Raw genomic sequence first — 19903 nt, forward strand, 5'->3', positions numbered from 1 at the left:
ACTATTACACTGCCTAATGGTTCTCAAGCATCACACAAGTGTATAGAGACCATCTAGTATACATTTACTATAGTGTCCCTTTAATTACTTTCTTCTAAACTCACCCATGATCTTAATTGTTTTGCAACCTTTTTGTTTAATTCTGTCTTTATTGAGGATCGGATTGGAGGACCAGACAAATGATTAGCAAGGGGCATGAGTCTCAGGATTATACTATCCATTTCTCTTCATCTTCTCCAACTGTGGTTTGCACTACTACTAGTTCACCCCTATAGGTACATTGTCAATTAGGGCACCTAGCTTTGTCAAGTCTAAAGAAGAAGGTTCCCAGTTTGTCCAATCTTCTTACCTTAAAGTGTGAGTCATGTCAACTTGAGAAACATAATTGTAGTTCATTCCCAAGTAGAGTAAATAAGCTTGTCAGCTCTCCCTTTCAAGTGTTCATTCAGATGTTTGGGGTCCTAGTCGTGTTCCTTCAACAAGCATTTCATTATTTTGTCACCTTTATTAATAATTTTTCATGAACTACCTAGGTATATCTAATGAAAGTTTGTTCAAAACCCCATTGCCAACTAATTTCTCTCACCGTTGTATCATATCCTCCAAGGAGAGTTCTCCCGAAGAAGACATCATTCCCGAGAGAAGAAGTTCTCCTGAAAGGGTTCTCCTAGGAGAGGAAGTTCTCCCGAAGGACCTAATAAACAGTTCTCCCAAGCCCGTTCTCCCAGAGAATCATCTCACAGTTCACCCAATCGAGCCAATCTCCAGAGGAAGATCAAGGGAGACCCATCTCTTGCACAACTCCGCCCCATGTTGTCTCGTACAACGTGGCCCGCTTGCTTCAGGATGTCCTCCTTCCGAGGGATCATTCCTTTGGGAGGTTTCTCACAAAGGCCCTCTTTCGAACTTAATACCTGGACAACACCGTATGCGGTCGGGACAACGTAACATCTTCCATCCAAAAGAGCACTGTGTCTCGCACATGTGTGTCATGTGTCCTAATCACGATCAGGGGCTATAAATAACCCTCGGCCCCTCATATTCAGAGATCTTTTTCCTCTTTGAGACCTTCCACATTCCAGACACCCTGGCAACACTAAGTCCTCTCGGAGAAATCCCTTCTCCCAGACCTTTCATTGCATCCCACTGCATACTGTTGCATACTTTTTCCACATTCTAGACTTCACCATAACACTATTTGACTTAAGCGTCAGAGCGCCTGTGTGGGAGAAATCCCTGTGCGCCTTCTAATCATTTTTTCCTTCGCAAACCCTTCTCTGGGAACACATCAATTCTCCTAGACAACAAAGACTCTTTCGAACAACCCTTACAGCATTCTTCCGACCCTATACTAGCTCTCCCGGACAACAAATCGAGCCTTCTCCGAGGTCCACCCTAGCTCTACTAGATAGCGGACCAAAAAGTCCCTCCAGACAACTTTTAGCTTCTCCCAGTGCTAGTGTCCCTTCCGCACAGCCTTGTTCTCCTACTAGATTCTGTTAGCTTCTTACTGAGTTTCCCCAAAACAAACAAATTTTAATTATTGTATTCAAGCAACAACAATTTGGCGTTGTCTGTAGAAACATACAAAAAGCTTCAAAATGGCAAGAACAAGGTATTCTCATGCTGGGTCGTCATTATAGCAAGGGGAGGAAGCTCTCAGGGCCGAGACAAGTCCTCCCAAACATCTCATGACTTCTCCAGGAAAACATCCTCGCACAAGTTCTCTAGGGACGACTCTCATTTAGTCGCACAACTAGTCCTCCCAGACACACACTTGGGGAGCTAGGAACTAGCTCTCATGTTCTCTCGAACAACTCCCCCGAACAAGTTCCCCCAACGACCATTTGAAGAAGATGTCCTCATAGGCCACAGAGGCATCCTTCCGAGCCATTTTCTACTTAAGTCCCAACAGAAATCACGGGACCTTCAAGGGGAACAATGTTGCAAACTCTCTGTCTCGGAATACCAAGAACTCAAGAGGAGTTATGATGAGCTAAAGAAGCGCCACAAAGAGAGCCTTAAAGTGCTCGAGGACATTTTAGGTTTTCTGCGAGACTTTCTTCAGACCACCAAGCTACCACAATCAATAAGATACTTGGCCTCAAGGAGGGATGTGCCTCATTTGATTCCAAGTCAATCAAGCATGCTACCTCAAGTCCCTCAAGGGTTACCTCCTCATGTGACCACCCTTGAAGAAAGATACACAAGGAGGTGAAGACAAACAAGGAAGGCTATCGCCCTAGATAAAGCGCCTGATGGGGTTATCCCACAAAGCCCTATGCAATCTTAAGGAAGAATTAGACAGAGTCCTTGATTCGCAAGGATAAGCTCAACCAGTTCATCCTTAGCCAGTGTTCTAAAACACGCTAGACGCTAGTCGGGCGCCAAACTGGGGCCTAGCACCCAGGACGCCTAGGTGGGGCCTAGGCAGACTGCTATTTTTTTTTTTTAATTTTTAATGTAATTTTATGTTATTTTTAGATAAATCAAAGTTAAAAAGATAAATAAAACTTATATATATAAATCAGAAATTTATATATATAAATAGATAAACATATAAACAGATTTATAAATATATTGTTTATATATATAAACAGATAAATATATAAACTTTATATAGAAACTTATATATATATATATATATAAACTGGGATGGCTAGGGCGGAGAATCACTTCCCAGTTCGGGTCCAAACTGAGCAAATCGAACTTGGGGTCGTAGACCCAAATGCCGCCAATCCGATTGTAGCGCTCAAAGACCACCACCTGGTGGCCCTTTCGCTTGAGCTCACGAGCTATCAGCAGGTGAGGATGGCTAGGGCAGAGAAAGAGTAGCAGAGATTGAGCTTGAGTCAGTGAGGACGAGCCAGCACGGATGGAGCTTGACGACGGTAATGGCGTAGAAGTGGTGAGGAGGTCACGATGGAGCTGGAGGTAGCGATGAGGTACCGGCGGCATTGAGGCAACGGCAACCTTAGGCTAGAGAAGAGGGAGACGATTGAGAGGTAAGTAAAAAATTAGGCGGCCCAGGCAATGCCTCTAGCCGATTAATTAGGTCAACACCTAGGGGGCCAACTAGGCAAGCTTGAGCCCTGTCCTTAGCCATTCAAGACAAGCTTGAGCCCAAACCAAGAAGAGGGTAAACTGGCAAAGATAGGCCTCCACGCCCAACTGCAATCATTGGAGAAGTTCAAGAGCATCTGATGAAGTATTTTCAATGTAAAGCTCATGTAAACCGCAAACGTAGGCAAGATACGCCAAACCATGCCAATAAAAACACTTATGGAATATTCTTTCATGGAGGTGGCATCTCTCTATACTTATCTTCTTCTCGCAAAGCACTCATGGATTATCTTCTTGTGGAACGTTTCTGGATGGTCTTTTCGCAAACTTAAAAGAGACTATATATGGCCGCCTTCTTAAGCAACCATGGATATCTCCTAGACCAACTATGCATGGTTAACTCCTCATCCCTCCATAGCTATCTTCTCAAGCCTCCATTTATGGCTATCTTCGCACCCGCTAGCAGACTGTCCTCTCGAGAAGGCATTTGCGGGGTACCTTTTCGTGAAGCATCAACACATAGTTACTCTCTCCGGCATCCATGGTTATCTTCCCAAGCATCCAAGGTTATCTTCTCCAATATCTATATCCAGTTATCTTTTTCGGCGTCTATATATAGCTACCTCCATATGGTCATGTCATTGCGGATGTAGGCACAACTCGAACCGCATAAACAAAATTCTTTGATTGCGAAAGTAGGCAAGATATGTGGAACCATGAAAACAAAAACTCTTTACATCCTTATTGCAAATGTAGGCGAAACGTGTCGAACTGCATAAACAAAATCCAGGTATTCTCATTCAGGTATTATTATACGTAGGCCCTACCCGAACCGCATAAACAAAACACTTGTATTTCGATTACAAATGTAGGTCAATCCGAACTACATCAACAAAAACACTTATATCATCAATCCCTAGGGCTCTCCACCGAGCACATTCTGCCTACACACAGGCTCATATGCGAGCTCTCCTCAGTGCACACCCCATATCATATTCACCATCTTCATCATCATCGTCAGTGGCTCCCCAGCAAGAATGCTCTGCCTAACCACAAGCCCATGTATGAACTCTCCTTAGTGACCGCCCCATACCAAGCTCTTAATCGCAGACGTAAGCCCTGCCCTAACCACGCAAACAAAAACTCTAGCGAATGTAGGAGAGCCTTCACGAACTACACAAAAAAGAACATATACTACCGCAGGGATATGTAAAGCTTCTACAAACCACATAAACAAAAATATCACTCCTCCGTGGACGTAGGCCTAGGAAACCAAACCACGTAAGAACCTAAAACTTGCAAATGTAGATCCCTCCGAATCGCATCAACAAAAGCATTTACACTCCAACAAATGTAAGGCTTGGGGACCTCGAACTGCGACACCAAAAACACTCATGAGATAATTCTGAGGATTGAGAGTCGTGGACGTCGGCAAAACACGTCGAACCACATCACCAAAGAGGGAATGAAGGACCAAGGACCAAAATTTCCTGTGGTCATAATATCAAATACAGCCTCCCCAATTGAACCAATAGTCCAGCACTCAACCTGCATAAACCAATGAACAGCCAACACCTAAAAATAAAAAGAAAAAAATAGAGAAGAAGGTAGTTCCAAAAATCTTTGGCTATCAGCTAGTGGGAAAGCAAATGATCAAGACACTCACAAACCAACATAATAGAAACCTATTTTTCTCATATTATCCCCCATAGGAGTAAGTCCATCAGGAGACAACTAATTAAAACACATCATTCCAGGGGGTACGCTAAATCTCCAAATAGGTTTCTAGAAAAAGAACTTTCGTCATGAACAATGCCATAGAATGAGTTCGTGGAGAAAGAATTGCTAGCTTTAGGCTTCCAAAGCAAACTACATTCATGATGGCCAAATAGACACTATAAATTCTAATAAGGGTTGTCAGAGACTTAGGAATCCACTTCCTACTTCTGAAAGTTCCTCCTAAAAAGTGGGGACTAAACACCATCAAAAGGAGTGATAGAGAAACAAGTATTTAAAGCAATATTGCCATAACTTGCTAATCAAAAGAGATCTTGGAATACTCTAAACAAGCAAAAAAAGAAAGGAAAAAAAAAAAACAAAGAGAGAGAGAATGAGATCCTGGAATAAATACCGCACCCATAACCAAACCTGGTCCTAAAGCCATTAACCACCTTAATCTTTTAAAGGAAGACAAATAACCTTCCAACCATGGTTGTCAAAATCCCAATCAACTCGTATGATTTTATGTATTAGGAACCTCTAAAAGACTTAACGCCCATATAAAATCAAAATTGTAGTAGAATTAGAGTGAATCCCGATTCAACATGGTAAAATCAGTAGAATCCTGAGTTGGACAACGATTTTATCGATTTCAACTTGTATGCACAAAAAGGTTAGAGACGGAAAAAATATCGTCTTAGAGACGGAATTTTTCGTCTCTAACTAGCATAGTATTAATTCTTATTCAAGGGATGCCCTATGCCTCTGCAAACCCTTATCTCTCTCAAACACCTTTGTCACAGCCTTTCGTTGTTCCCCCTTGTCGCATGGTTGTTCGGTGCTCGATGTCGCCATCGATTCACAACTTTGATTGCTCAGTGCCATTGTGAATTCACAAACACAAACTGCTGGCTAAGTCACCGTATTCACAAATGCAAATTAACGTTTTCATGCTCCCCTACTCAATGTCATCGTTTCTCTGCAACACGTATCGATTCACAGCTCTGATTGCTCAGTGTCATCGTCGATTTAGCTTAAAGGGGTATACAGCTTCGTCTATTTCTTCTTTTGCAATTTCTTCGTTTGTTTCTTCTTTTGCAATTTCTTGGTCTAATTTGATGATTCCTGTTTGCCACAGCTTCAGCTGTTTCTTCTTCATCTGCCTTCATTAATTTAATTATTGTTGGTTTCCTTAATTTGAAAGTAAAATTTGAATGTGAATTATTGTTGGTTATCTTAAAGAATTGAATGTTTATTGGAGCTTTTATTATAATTATTGCTTTGAAGTGTAGAAGTTTACCAATGTGTGTTATTTTTATTTATATTAGGTTATGACTCATATGATTTACATTATATGAACTAATATTTGAAATTTTCATTATGGATGGATGAATGATGATAAATGGACTTAATATTTAGAAATTTCAAATTATATAGTATTTTTGAAATTGATAGATGAAGTTATTTTAAAATAGGTAACATGTATTTCATTCATAATAAGGAATAAGGTTGAAATAATCGTGTTATTAAGCAATATTAATTTATTTTTTATAAAATTATGTCATTATAAACTTATATTTACATAGATTAAAGAGTATTTTTAATTGTCTCTAAAATTTTACGATTTTACAATTCCAGTTTACGATTTGATTTTATGGACCCTCCTCCGATCCCACTTAAAATCTCAATTTTAACAACCTTACTTCTGACTATAAGATGATACTTAAATTCACTCGTTAAACCACACTAAAGAAATCCCACTAATTTCCTATACTCATCATAGGAGTAGCCTTGGTAGGCATTGATAATGTTTCTGTTTTGTGACTGGAAGCTCACGGGCTTGAGTTGCTGAAACAGCCTCTTTTTAGAGCAAGGGTAAGGTTGTATTCAAAAATGACCTTCCCCTAACCCTGCACAAAAGGGAAGCCCCATGCATTAGGGATGCCCTCTAATTTCCTCTAGTCTGTTAGGTAGAAATGCTGAAAATAGACATATAAGAAGAAATGGCTAACAAAGTGTTTTTAACAAGAGTGAGCCTACCACCTTTACAGAAATATTGCCCCTTCAAAGGGGAGTAATCTTCTCGGACATTTTAATGACACCACTCCACACAAAATATGACTTGAATTTAGAAACTAGAGGTAAAACTGAGTTGAAGGAAAAGATCTGAATTTACACCCTAAAGATACAACATACAGATTCAAATGATCCGTATAACTAACTGGATGATTCCCAATTTTCACTGCATTAAGGCATAACCCAGGCACCGCCTCAAAGCACAATAAAGTAAACCTCAGAAATCTTAAATCCCTAGCCTTAGTTTTGTAACAGTAACATCAAGAATAAAGACGGGAAACGAGAATGGTCCTTGGGACAGTAGAATCAGTGGAAAACACCGGTTAAACCCACAGAAGGATGAGCTGATATTCTTCAACACCAAAAATAACAGATGCTTATCAAGATCAAATATGCCATTTAAATTGATAATTCTAAGTTAGTATACAACACTTATATTGGGTTTAATAACCTATTAGATAAAGTGAAAGATGACATAAAAAGAAGGAAAAAAGAAAAGGAAGAATGACATATATTCCAAATTCATAAATCTTTCCAGCTAAGATCATAAGAGTACCTGTGCAGAGCCAAGATCAAAAATGTTCCCTGCAAATATTCCTCTAATCAAATTCTCTACACGCTTAGCTCCATCCTCAATAGCATCATTAAGACGAATGACACCCTCAAATAAGGACACTGCCTTCGCATTTTCTTCATCCTAGCATTCAATCACAAGAAGGAGCATTTCTTAGAATAGAAATAGAGAGGATTCACCCCATAAAGAAACAACAGCAGGATGCTAGCTAACATCTCAACTAGCTATTGTTCCCTACTGCATCTTCCAGCGTCTTGTGATACAGCCTTTTCAACTATAAAGGACTTGAGGATTTTTCTCACACGGCAACTATACTTTTGCCTAGACCATGAACAAAATGTATTGTTTCATGTCTCCCTAATAACTATAGCTAGCAGGATTACTTACAAGGATATAATGAATAAACTTTATTCTTACTTTAACTTTCTTGAATATATCTCTGAAACCCACTTCTCTGAGGACTTGCTCTCGGAGCCTGCATAAAAGCTACAATAGAAGCAAGGGTATTATTTTAGCTTCTTCTAAGCAAATATTTCCTTGAAGCTCAATTCTAAAAGAACACCATTCAGCTCAAGTTTTCAAATGAAATATGGCTTACTACGCAATCAGGAGGACCACCATGACTTTCCGGGTCTTTTTTCAAATCTTCCAGTATTTCAGTGTACCTTCAGCAAATGACACAATAATAATGTACTGAGATAGTTAAATATGAAAAGTGTTCACGTACTAGGAAAAATTATCCATATCTAATTCTATATTCTGAAAATAATAGCTAAGCATCTTGAATACAACAGAAAAATACTAGTTAGAACATAAATTTTCAGGCATGAATATGAAGCACTTTTAATGCAGCAGCTCTGACAATTATGTCCATCCATTGAGATTGCATTTGATTGTCAATGGACAGATCCATCACACCAAGTTTACCAAGCGAAGTGCTCAATACAGAGATTGATACAAGTGCAATGATATGTCTAAGTAACAAGCATTTATTTGCATTAAGGCATCAAACCTTTTCTGGAATAAGAGAGAATCTGAATGATGCTCTTTCTTGACTAAATCTATGAACATGCATCCATAATTGTGGAACTTAATGCGTTAGCTATGGTAATTTAGGCACTGCTATGCTAAAACCAACAGGATTAAAAGCCACTAGTCCCAACAGCAAGCCAAAAATGTGACAACTACATAATGTCAAGAGAATGACTTAACCAGTGCTAGAGTTTCTTTTAAGTAAATTCTGCAGTTAGATATGATAACAAATTGGTGTTCCTAGTAAATCCAAGTTAACTTCAACAAGTTTCCAAGAACATGAATAAGTCTAAGTTAGCATAGAAAACATGATTTGGAAATCAGAATAGAAATCATCATTATTCAAAGAGAAGTGAGAAGAAAAATATAAAGGTGCCTGATCAAGAATCCCTCAATAGCATCAATAGACATTGCGGATGAATGGTTATAAGAAAATGTGGAGATTAAACAATTGCATGTATTTCAGTAAAAGTGAAAGGGATTACCTTTGAGCAAACTTTTCAGCTTTTATATGCGAGTCAGGAACTGTCTCATCACTCTCCGCTCGTTTTCTGGTTGAAAAAAGAACAGAAAATGTGAAACCAGTTTGACTAATTTATTACATTTTAGAAGATGGTTGCCACACCCCATCTTCACCTTCAATAGATGTGGATGTATGATTTGAGGAAAAACATTATAACTCTCCCTCTCCCATAGGCTACCGATTTTAAAGTTTAACATCACATCAATCAATTTTCTCTCACTCTCATCTCTTGTATACCATTTGGAACATGTTATATCATACATACACTTCTGTACTAGTACACATTCAAATGCATAATAGAAAATTTAGCGCAGAAAAACAATGTATGAGATAGATCATACTCAAGAATGAGAAGATAAACAAAAAATGAAATGTTAAATGAAAAATGAATGTAGATGTGTGGATCAATGTTGTGAGAAACCAACTATAGCTACAGTGTCAAGGAGTTTTCAAAATGTTTTTCAAGCAGGTAGCCATTTATTTTACCTATGTTGTTTACTCTGTTGTTCAGAGTTTTAACAATAATCTTTATATGCATCTGCATTCCCTTTATTTCATTATTTCTTTCTATCAAGGGGTCAATTATGCCACTGAGCTTACTCTTACTCTCAACCAATATATCACACACAATGGAAAATACAACATAATGGCACAAGACAGGACATGGAACCAAAAGCTGTTCACCACATAGATCCACCTGTTGCTTTATCATGCCTCCCTCATGCCTATGAGGATGTAGAATGGGCACAAGGTGTGTACCCATGTCACACTTGTTGCTAGCCACCAAGGCTGCAATAGACAACCCCCACCAAAAGAACTTGGTTGCCAAGTAGCTTCTCAAATTTCCACAAGGTGGCATCCCTTTCCCAGCTTATCTCTCATATGGGATGGAATATCTTTCCACTGCACCAAGTAGTCACTTTTCCTGTTCTTTTTATTATTGACCAGAGTTTAGCAGCCTAAATGGCTTCCATTTTCCTCTAAAACTGAGTTCAAACAGTTGGATGGGCTCCCTTAGCCTACTTCCTTTTAAGGACCATGTGTTCATGAAAAGATTATGAGAAACTAACACGGAATGTGTGATCAACAATCAAAACAATTTAAATCAATAGGGCATGTAGCTTCCCTTTCCCTGTCTAACCCTTGTGGTTCATTCCTTATCAAGCAAAATGAAAATCAATAGGGCCACATTGGCTACTCTCTTCATAATCTCAAATGGACCATCATATCTTGGTATGAGTACTTAGTGCACCCTCCTGTTGGTGACCTTTTTTTCAAATCTAATGGGCAAACTTTAGCAACACCTTGTACCCAATACAATATTCCACTTGCTTATGCCCTTGGTCCAGATACTTTGCATGCATTAAGTTGCCTTGAGTTTTCTTGGGCCTCTTTGAACAATTCTTGTTTTCTTCATGCATATCTATATGCTGTAGACCACTCACACCTGGCACTGTCCTGCCATTTTGCGTCGTGTCGTGTGTGTGTGTGTTTTTTTTTTTTTTTTTTTTTTTTTTTGGGGGGGGGGGGGGGGGGGGGGTGTGCAAGGGGAGGAGACTATCACATTGTCAACTCAAAAAGACTTTTTGCCTGTTGCAGAGGAATGATGTAGGTTGTAGCAAACCCAAGCCAAGTCCAACAGTCCTATTTAGTTTTGCTAGCTGGCTTACATATAATGCCTCCAATATTTCCCCAACAGTGCATTAGTGCTGGTTGATTGGCTATGGAAAACTTTAATTCTAAAATATGTTGAACAAGGAAGTCCAAACTTGTCCGAGTGAACTGGAAATCTATGTCCCTATTTATTTCCTCAAACAACCTAAAATACTTCACCCCATTGTTATAAAAATAGCTCACAATCATGTCTGCTTGGCATCTTTTTGATGCAAAATGTTTACTGCATACTTTGAGACTCAGTCAACCCCCCACCATAATTGACCCCATACCATTCACCTTTGCCATGCCTACTATATAGTCCAGTGAAACCAAGGACCAAGGTCTCTAGAATCGGCAGTGACTATAGTAGTCATCTGCCTCTTTTTTGACCTGCTAGTAGACTAGGCAAGTCCTAAGTAACATAAATTTCAATGTCATCTAACATATTTGACTAATGGTAACTTCTAGTTAATCAGAACCAACTTTCTTTCTCAACCCAAATGTCTTGCTCATTCAAGATCGTGTACTTCCCATAGAAGTTGTTTCTTCATTGTCCCCCCATTCGGGACGTACAATCGATTTCCTTTGGCATAGACTACATTGTCAAACTAGTATTAATGCATCATGCCATCTGATACTCATTGAATGATGTTCTTATAGGCCACATCATAGATAGCCAATTGTTAAGCCCTTTCAACTAGATTAGTGCCTATTTACATGATAATTCTCTCTTCGACTAGCTTCCTAATAAAGGCATCTGCCACATACTATGCCTTCCTGGCTTTTGCTCCCATACCACGGTCATATTTCACCAATAATGTTTGCCACTGGACATGCTTGGCAGACCTCTTTTGGGTCATTAAGTAAGTATTGGCCACATTATGACTTCTCACTATGAACCTTGTTCCTAGGAAATACTATATATGATCACGAGCATTTAATTCTTATCAGCCAAGTAATGGTGCTCAGTCTCATTGAAATTCCTGCTCTTGAATGCCATCAAGTCCTCATCCTGCATAAATATTCCACCAATTGCTTTATTAGAGGCATCTGTATAAACTTCAGCAAGGAACTCAAGACCAGGAAACTGCAAGACCGGTTTTAATGCTGTACTCCTAGCACACACTACCCCACAGATGGAAACATCTTTCTTCAGAACATTTGTCATTAGTCCCACTGTCTTTGACTTATGCTTGGACAAAGCTTGTACCCTATTATGCTAGGCCATGCAAAGATTTAAACTTCTAAGACTTTGATAGGGGTGAGTATTACTTGCACCCTTCTTTCACTAATGCAAACTTGTCCTCAGCTTACTCTAGGGGAGGAACATCACCTTCCTCTCAATGAAAATTCACAATCATCCTTAACAAATAGTCAATGTTCCCTCACCCAAATGAAAACCCTCCATAAGTGTTGCAAGTGATACTCCAAGAATATTCTATTGCACTTGGTACCATCCAAGTAGACCACCACATAATGATCTATGAAAAAGACAACATTCATCAAGTCTCATGATGTTGTTGAGTATTTGTCAAGCCAAATGGCAGGATTAGGAAATTGTATGATCCATATCTAGTCATGTAGGTGGTCTTCTCCTCATCATCTTAGCAATCCATACTTATCAGTACTCCAATCTCAAATCTAACTTGATGAAATAAAACTATTGTGTCAACGATCAGATAAGTCTGCTATCAATAAAATCAGGTACTTATTCTTAATAGTAACCTTGTTCCAATGGGTAGCATATAACAATTATGCCAATTGTTTCCACAACTTTGCAAAGTCCATAGGTAACATCCTTTCTAGTGCACAAACATGAGGCCTCAATCCAAGAATCAATTCAATCTTATGGTTTATTAGACATCAAGGGGGTAAACTCTTTGGGAGATTGAGAGGAAATTGCTTATATAAAGTCATTCAATATTGTCATGAACCTAACTGTTATATCTTAGCATTAGTAGTAGCAGTTGTACTTTGAGTTTGTAAGTGGCAACCTTGTTGGCGCCAACTTAACTGCTGCTTAGATTAGTATATAAAGCTAAATCCAGCCTAATGAAAATCCACCGAAGAATTATCCAGTGAATTCTGATCTCTCTCTCTCAAATTCTCTCTCTCGATTCTCCTCTCTCTCGCATCCTTCTGCCTTCTTCTCTCTCTCAATTCTTCTCTCATTTCTCCCTCATTTTCTGCCCTAATTCTCGCCAAATGAAGAGAATTAGCTCTGTCAGATCTCAGGACCTAACAATTTGGTATCAGAGCCGTTCCTAGGCCTTCGATTCCATCTGCTATTACAATTCCGCCACGGCTGATGGTACAAGAATGAAGCAGAAAGAAGACCAAGAATAAATGATCAAGTTATACGATGCCGCAAAACAAGAGAACGGGATCTGAACTAATAAATATAAAGATAGATGGAAAGGACAAAATAAAGAAGCAGTAGCTAGTCATGTTGGAAGAACACACACAGAGAGAGTGGAAGAAGAAGAGGAGGAGGAGGAGGACGATTACGTACCGAAAAGAGGGGATGGAATTGAGGAAGAGGTCAATCCAAGCAAGCTCAGTTTGGGTTGGTTTTCTGGGATTATCAGAAGGAAATCTGTAGGGGATGGTGCATGCCCTATAATTTGAGTCGATCAGCAACGGAAATTCGACCAGCTCCCCGGTGCTCTCCATTCTCTCTCTCTCTCTCTCTCTCTCTCTCTCTCTCTGCGTCTGCGCCTTCCTTCCCTTGTTCCTTTTCCGAGAGATGGAAAGCACTAGAAAGTCCTCTGGGAAATTTGCAAAAATAGGACTGTCGGCAAAAAAACTTTCCAGAAATAGGATTCATAATTTTTTTTTTTGCAAAATTAAAACTTTTGAGAATTGAATGAACTAAAATGTTCCCGATTTAAATCAGCCTCCGATTCCCTTCGTCTTTTTTCTCTCGCATGCACATCCCCAATTGCCCGTCGACCAAAACATCTCTCTTGCTTGTCCTCTTCATCATCTCTCTCGCTCGTCCTCTGTTCTAAGCATCTAGGGTTGCTGCTTCTTCGTCGGTCTTCGCCTTCAAAACCATTGCAGGTAATTTTAGAGTGTTTTACCCTCTTTGATGCGTTTTTTGCAATAACTGCGTAATGGGTATGCATATGAACCTCACTCTGGTTCTGCATTCTGAAGCTTGATTTAGTGAAGGTTCAAACCAGAAGCACCCCCAAAAATGTTTTATATCCGGTCGGTTTATATATCGGTACCCAAAAATGTTATGTATCGGCATCATGTATCGGTATAATTGTATCGATTTTAATTTAATTTAAACCGATACATAGTAACTGATATACTTCATATTTCAACTACTATATCGGTATAACTGTATTGGATGTAATTTTACATCTACCGATATATAATATATACCGATATATAATATATACGAAGGATATGTCGGTATATCCGATTCAAATTTTATGTATACCGATACATATTAACCGATTTACAACCAATAACAAATAATATATCGATATCGATTAACTATATCAGTTTAATTTTACGTAAACCGCAATATAATAACTGACATATCCTTGTGCGACCGATATTGTGAAACCGATATAACCGATGATAACTTTTTTTCCACTTACATCCAACCGATGTTATTTTTTTTTCTAATTTACAGGAATGGCGGCTCATAAACCAATATTTGTACCTGTGATGTATGGAGGTCAATGGGATGTTGATAGAGGGGAATATAAGTACGTGACCGATAAATGTTGTGTAATACGTGTGCATCTAGGCTTCACATTCGACCAATTGGTAAGTTCCGTATATAGAAGGTTCAATTTTAGTCCTGCTGAGAAGTCGGTTGTGATGAAGTACAAGTTTAGGACTCTAGATATATCGGCACCACCAATGCAGATTCAAAGTGATATGGATGTTGAGTGCTTTATAGTTGAATGCTCTCGGATAGAATCCAGAAGCTCATTGTGTGTTGATTTTGTGGATAAATTAAAACCGAGTACACAGCCGAATGAAGAGGTTGCAGAGAATCAAGGATGCAGTAATTTGCCGGTGATACGGTTGGGCAGCGATAGTCCAATATGGTCGAACAACGAGGCCACAAGGAACATGAATATGGATGGTTTTCACCACGATGTTAATTGTGATGATCCTGTGGATAGGAATGGGCTTGAAGAAGTCAATTGTTATGATGGTGGACATGGTGCTGAAAATGTTTTTAATTATGATGATGCAAGAGCAGGGTCTGGAGAAGTAGAAGTTTTCAATGGGATTGATGTTGAAAAATTGGTCCATATCGATGTACAAGTTGGTGATGGCGCTGAGCAGCCTACTTTTCTCCCATCTTCGAGATTATCAAGGGTTAGTTCGGGAACATCGTCCCAGGTGTCAGAAGTTGAGTTAAACCAAATTTTTGCTTCAAAATCTGAATTGCATCAAAGGATGAGTTTGTTGGCATTGAGAAATAATTATGAATACAAGGTGGTAAAGTCAACTATGAAGGTATTGTACATGAAGTGTAAGCACGATCAGTGTCAATGGCGGTTGAGGGCAACAACGCTTGGCACTTCTTTTGGTTGGGTAGTCAGGAAATATGTAAATACTCATTCATGTTCATCTTCAATAATGCGGCGTGGTCATTGCCAAGCGAAGAGCAAAGTAATTGGTTCTCATGTAAAACCCTATTACATGGATGTGAAGCGTATTCATAAGCCTAAGAACATTATCAACAATGTTCACAAGGAATTTGGGGTGAACATAAGTTATTCAAAGGGATGGCGATCACGGGAAAAGGCTTTGGACATGATCCGGGGGGTGCGAAGGAATCATTCCAGTTGCTGCCATCTTATCTGTACATATTGAAGTTGAAAAACCCTGGGACGATTGCTGAAATCGAGAGTGACAGTGAGAACAGATTCAAGTACCTATTTATGGCAATTGGTGCATGTCTTGCCAGATTTCGTAGCCAAATGCAGCCCGTAATTGCAGTTGATGCTTGCTTTCTGAAGGGTAAATATCTTGGTAGTTTGTTTGTTGCCACATGCAAAGACGGTAACAACAATGTATATCCTATAGCATGGGGAGTAGGAGATTCCGAGAAGGATGCCTCATGGGAATGGTTCTTCACTAAATTGCGATCAGCAATTGGCCATGAGATACTTGATTTGGTATTTGTGTCTGACAGTTATAAAAGCATCAGTAAGGCGGTACTGACGGTTTTCCCTAATGCACTACACATACATTGTATATATCACATTGGCCAGAACGTTAAAGCTAAATTCAAGCATGAAAATGTGCATGCTTTGTTCTACAAGGCAGCGAAGGCTTATCGAGAATCAGAATTCCATGAATTGTTTAACGAGCTCGAGCAATATGATCCAGCCGTCGGCACCTATCTAAGAGAGGCCGGCTTCAATCGTTGGGCACGTGCCTATTTGGATGGGAAGCTATTGTTGCCAAAATACAACAATCTATTTTGAATTGAGGAGAGACACAAGAGTCTTGGGAGTCGTGCTCTCACTGATGAGAATCTTGACGAGTAACTGGATCTGGTAGAGGTCTAGATCTGGTGATCTTACAGAGTTGAGGGTCTGATAGATCTGATGGTCTGATGGATCTGGTAAATCTGGTGGGCTGATGATCAGATGGCCCAAGATGAATGAGTGACCTGAGGATGACGAGTGGCCTCGGATGAACGAGTGACCTGAGGATGATGAGTGGCCTCGGATGAACGAGTGACCTGAGGATGACGGGTGGTCTCAGCTGAACGAGTGACCTGAGGGCGACGTGTGGTAGTGACCGAGTGACCTGAGGGCGACGAGTGCCCTTGATGACCGAGTGGCCTACAAAACGAGAGCACCGTTAGGACGCGGGTGGGGGTCCCCGCGCAAACCCTCCGATGCTTAAGTCAGAATCTCGAGAGAAAGTGAGGAAATTGTACTTTTATATGCTCAAAAAAGTGTACCTCGGAATGAAGATGGGGTCTCATATTTATAGTGGAGGAGAGAGAGAGGCCTCGCGATTTTCTCGACGGAAATCTCGCGGCCCATTACGAAAATTTCGCAATGCTGATCGTCTGGCGAGAGGGGGGGATTCGGCTGGATTGACAATCCCGAAGGGTCACTCGGTCATGCCGAGTGACCTCCACTCGGTTAGGCTGAGTTTGGGGGAGGGACCACTCGGTATGACCGAGTGACCCTCTCTACTCAGTCATGCCGAGTGGGCCCCCACTCGGTTGGGCCGAGTGGGGGGGAAAACCACTCGGCAACCGAGTGGTCTTCGCCACTCAGTTGTGCCGAGTGGTCTTCGCCACTCGGACCGACCGAGTGGTCTTTACCACTCGGCCCAGCCGAGTGGTCTTGGCCACTCGATTGCGCCGAGTGGGCTCCCACCCGGCCCGGCCGAGCGGGTCTTCCTTGGCCCTTAACTTTGATTTATCTCCTATTGGGGCCCACACTTGATCATAAATCCATTTCGCCCTCCCGAGTACATCAATTGCTCCCTGCTTTTTTAGCCGAGGAGTCAGGTAAAAGAGCATATGATCCCGGGAAATATTGGCGTCGCTCTTGCCGCATTTTGCTTATCTCTCGGGAGATCATTTTTGCGCATTTGCTCTTCATTTTCTGTATTTGTTCCACAGCTTTCGACTTTTTTGCCTTTTGAGCTCCTATAAATAGGGCTTCCACTCTTCATTTAATTCTCACAAGGATCAGCCGTGGTGCTCTAAGACTCAAATTATCTCAGGTCTCGACGCATTTTCTGGGCCACGTCTTCATTTTCAGCATTTGGGGGAGCTCCCACTAGGCCACTCGGTCATGACCGAGTGGCCATGATGTGCGACTAGGGCCACTCGATCATGACCGAGTGGCCATGATTTTGGCATGACCGAGTGGCCATGATTTTGGCCGAGGCCACTCGGTCATGACCGAGTAGTCCTGGTGCCCTAGTGCCCTTAAACAGCTTGAAATGCTTATCTCAGCCTTCGGTTGCTCCTTCTTTGCCTTGTACTGATTTTCTTTGCGTTTATGTGTAGGTACTTTACTCGTATTGATCGTCCGCTTTTCCTAAAGTAACAAGGTAACGGCTTTGAACCTTTTAACATGTCGAGGAGAAGACCGGCATCACCCCCCGGCCCCCGCTCACATTCCTACCACTTCGAGCTCCCGGCTTCGATATGGGGCCTTTGAGCAAGTTTATGATGCCATGCCTTCTGGATTTATGGTGAGGTACCCTCGCCTCGATGAGCCGAACCCCTCTCGGGTAGACGAGGCCTCCCTTGGTCTTCACTTTGCTTCATTTGAGGTAGGACTCCGCTTTCCTCTTCCGCCCTTTGCAATGGCGTGGTTCGTCACTACAAGATCGTTCCCGTTCAACTTCATTCTAATGGTTGGGCTCAGATGGTCGGCTTCTCTATACTTTGTCGTCTGAGGGACATCGTCCCCTCCTTAAGAATCTTCAGTTGTTTCTATCGATTGCGAAAAACCAACAAGGATCATGCCTTTTACACGCTCCAGAAGGTGTCGGGTTTAGAGCTGTTCATCGCTCTTCCAAACAAGATTAATTGATTTGAAGAACGGTGGGTAGTGATAGAACCTCCACCTAATTGGGATGCTCCTTTAGACTGGAATCATCAAGACGCCAGCCAAGGGTTTCCTCCCTACAAGGAAGTTTGGGGTGTGTATCGTCATCTAGTAGAAATGTTAACGGCCCAGGGCCCCATCGAGTTGAGGAGCCTCCTGACTTTGGAGAATCTCAGAATCACGGGTTGGGGGGTCGTGACACCAACTGTTCCTCCTCGCTCTTCCACACTATCCAACGAAGAAATGGAAGAAGTCGAGGAGGAAGAGATGGAAATGCCTGGATCATCTTCCCTTCCTCCTTTTCATCCTCAGGAGGAAAACACTCATGGGGGTAGAATATCTTTCGCCATTATCTTTCTTTTTCCATTGTCACATTATTTCTCCATGCTAAATGCTTTGTATTGATTTTTGCAGAAATGGATGGATTGGGTAGACTGATGGAGTTACGTAGACGCCACCACGAGGAGGAGGCGCATGCTGCGACAGCGGCCAGGGTTTCTACACATGGAGCTGAGGGATCTACAAGCTCCCGCCCTCCTCGGTCGCGTATACTTGCCGGCGTTTCTCCCACTGGGGTGGAAAGGCGGCGGCGTCCAAGAAGCGACCACTCTAGTGCTGAAGCTCCTACTCATACGGAAAGTCCATCAATTCCTCTTTCTCATGAAGGGGCTGTACACATCCCCTCTCCTGCTCCCAATTCTCAAGGGGGGCGAAGCTCATCTTCTCGGTTTGTTGGTGACATGGCACGGGTGGAAGAAGAATGTCGCCATCCTGTAGTTCCAAATAGGAAGGATCGTCGTCTTCTTGAAGGCGAGAAAGCATTGAGGCCCCCTCATATACTTCCCATTCCAGGCAATGTGAGACATACCATGATTCTTGGAGATGGTACGAAACTTAGTGGTCGAGACTTTGAAGTTTCCCCAGGGGTATTAGAGACAGACTCGGTTACTGAACCGGGAATTGGTGCTCGCCTCATCTATTCCACCATTCTCCCTCGAGAGGAACGACGATTTATTGGTGGTAATTATGCCCAGACTAGAGACGAGGTAGAGCAGCTCCTAGTGCAAGGTATCCCAGGAATCATTGCTTCCAACGCTAGGGACAGGGCCTATCGTGAACAAGTAGAGACCCAAATGTCAAACTGGAGGAAGCGCTAATCTTCCTGGAATGATGAGCGTCAAGAGTTAAAGGGTCATGCTCGTCGGGCGGAGCTCGGGACGAAGAATGCAGAGGCAGAGATTGTGCGCATGCAGGATCGACTGTCCGAGGCTTCTGTTGGTACCTCGGGTCTTCACAGGGAAATTAAAGACTTACGCTCTCAGCTAGAAGCTGAAGAGCACAAGAATGTTGGTTTGATAGCGCAACATGAGGCACTTTTGCAGGAACATTCTCTACGCCTGTCAGAATTGAAGATAAGTCGGAAAGATGCTCGGGCTATTCGGGCTGAAGCAGTGAAAGAATATCGTCTCTCAACCGACTGTCAAGATAGGAAGGGAAAGTATGCTTTCGGTTTCCTGAAATATGGATTTTATCTGGCCCGTGCACATCTAGAATCTCAGCGTTCGGGAAAGACTTTTCCTGAACTTTTTCTTACTCACAAAGTTGAGGAGTCTCATCAAGTAGATTGGCGTCAATATGAGCCGAATGAGTCTATGAGTCATTCTTCTTATCTGGACTCTTACTTAGTGGATG

At 41.5% G+C, this 19903-nt stretch overlaps 1 protein-coding gene across 2 annotated transcripts in view; it reads right to left on the reverse strand.

Annotated features, from left to right (window-relative positions):
* Nucleotides 1–13390, reverse strand: part of LOC127801301 (damage-control phosphatase At2g17340-like) — a 39379-nt gene extending 25989 nt beyond the window's left edge. The window contains exons 1-5 of one of the 2 annotated variants that reach the window (XM_052336274.1): nucleotides 13156–13390; nucleotides 8950–9015; nucleotides 8031–8097; nucleotides 7850–7918; nucleotides 7415–7555 (exon numbers count right to left, since the gene is read on the reverse strand). In XM_052336274.1, the coding sequence (XP_052192234.1) occupies nucleotides 7415–7555; nucleotides 7850–7918; nucleotides 8031–8097; nucleotides 8950–9015; nucleotides 13156–13316 (504 nt within the window). In that variant the 5' untranslated portion in view covers nucleotides 13317–13390. The remainder of the gene's footprint in view (nucleotides 1–7414; nucleotides 7556–7849; nucleotides 7919–8030; nucleotides 8098–8949; nucleotides 9016–13155) is intronic. The other variant, XM_052336273.1, reaches the window with a different exon arrangement.
* Nucleotides 13391–19903: the final 6513 nt, after the last annotated feature.

This window comes from Diospyros lotus, chromosome 5 (assembly GCF_014633365.1).
Source record: "Diospyros lotus cultivar Yz01 chromosome 5, ASM1463336v1, whole genome shotgun sequence".
In the NCBI taxonomy this organism is placed as follows: Eukaryota; Viridiplantae; Streptophyta; class Magnoliopsida; order Ericales; family Ebenaceae; genus Diospyros; species Diospyros lotus.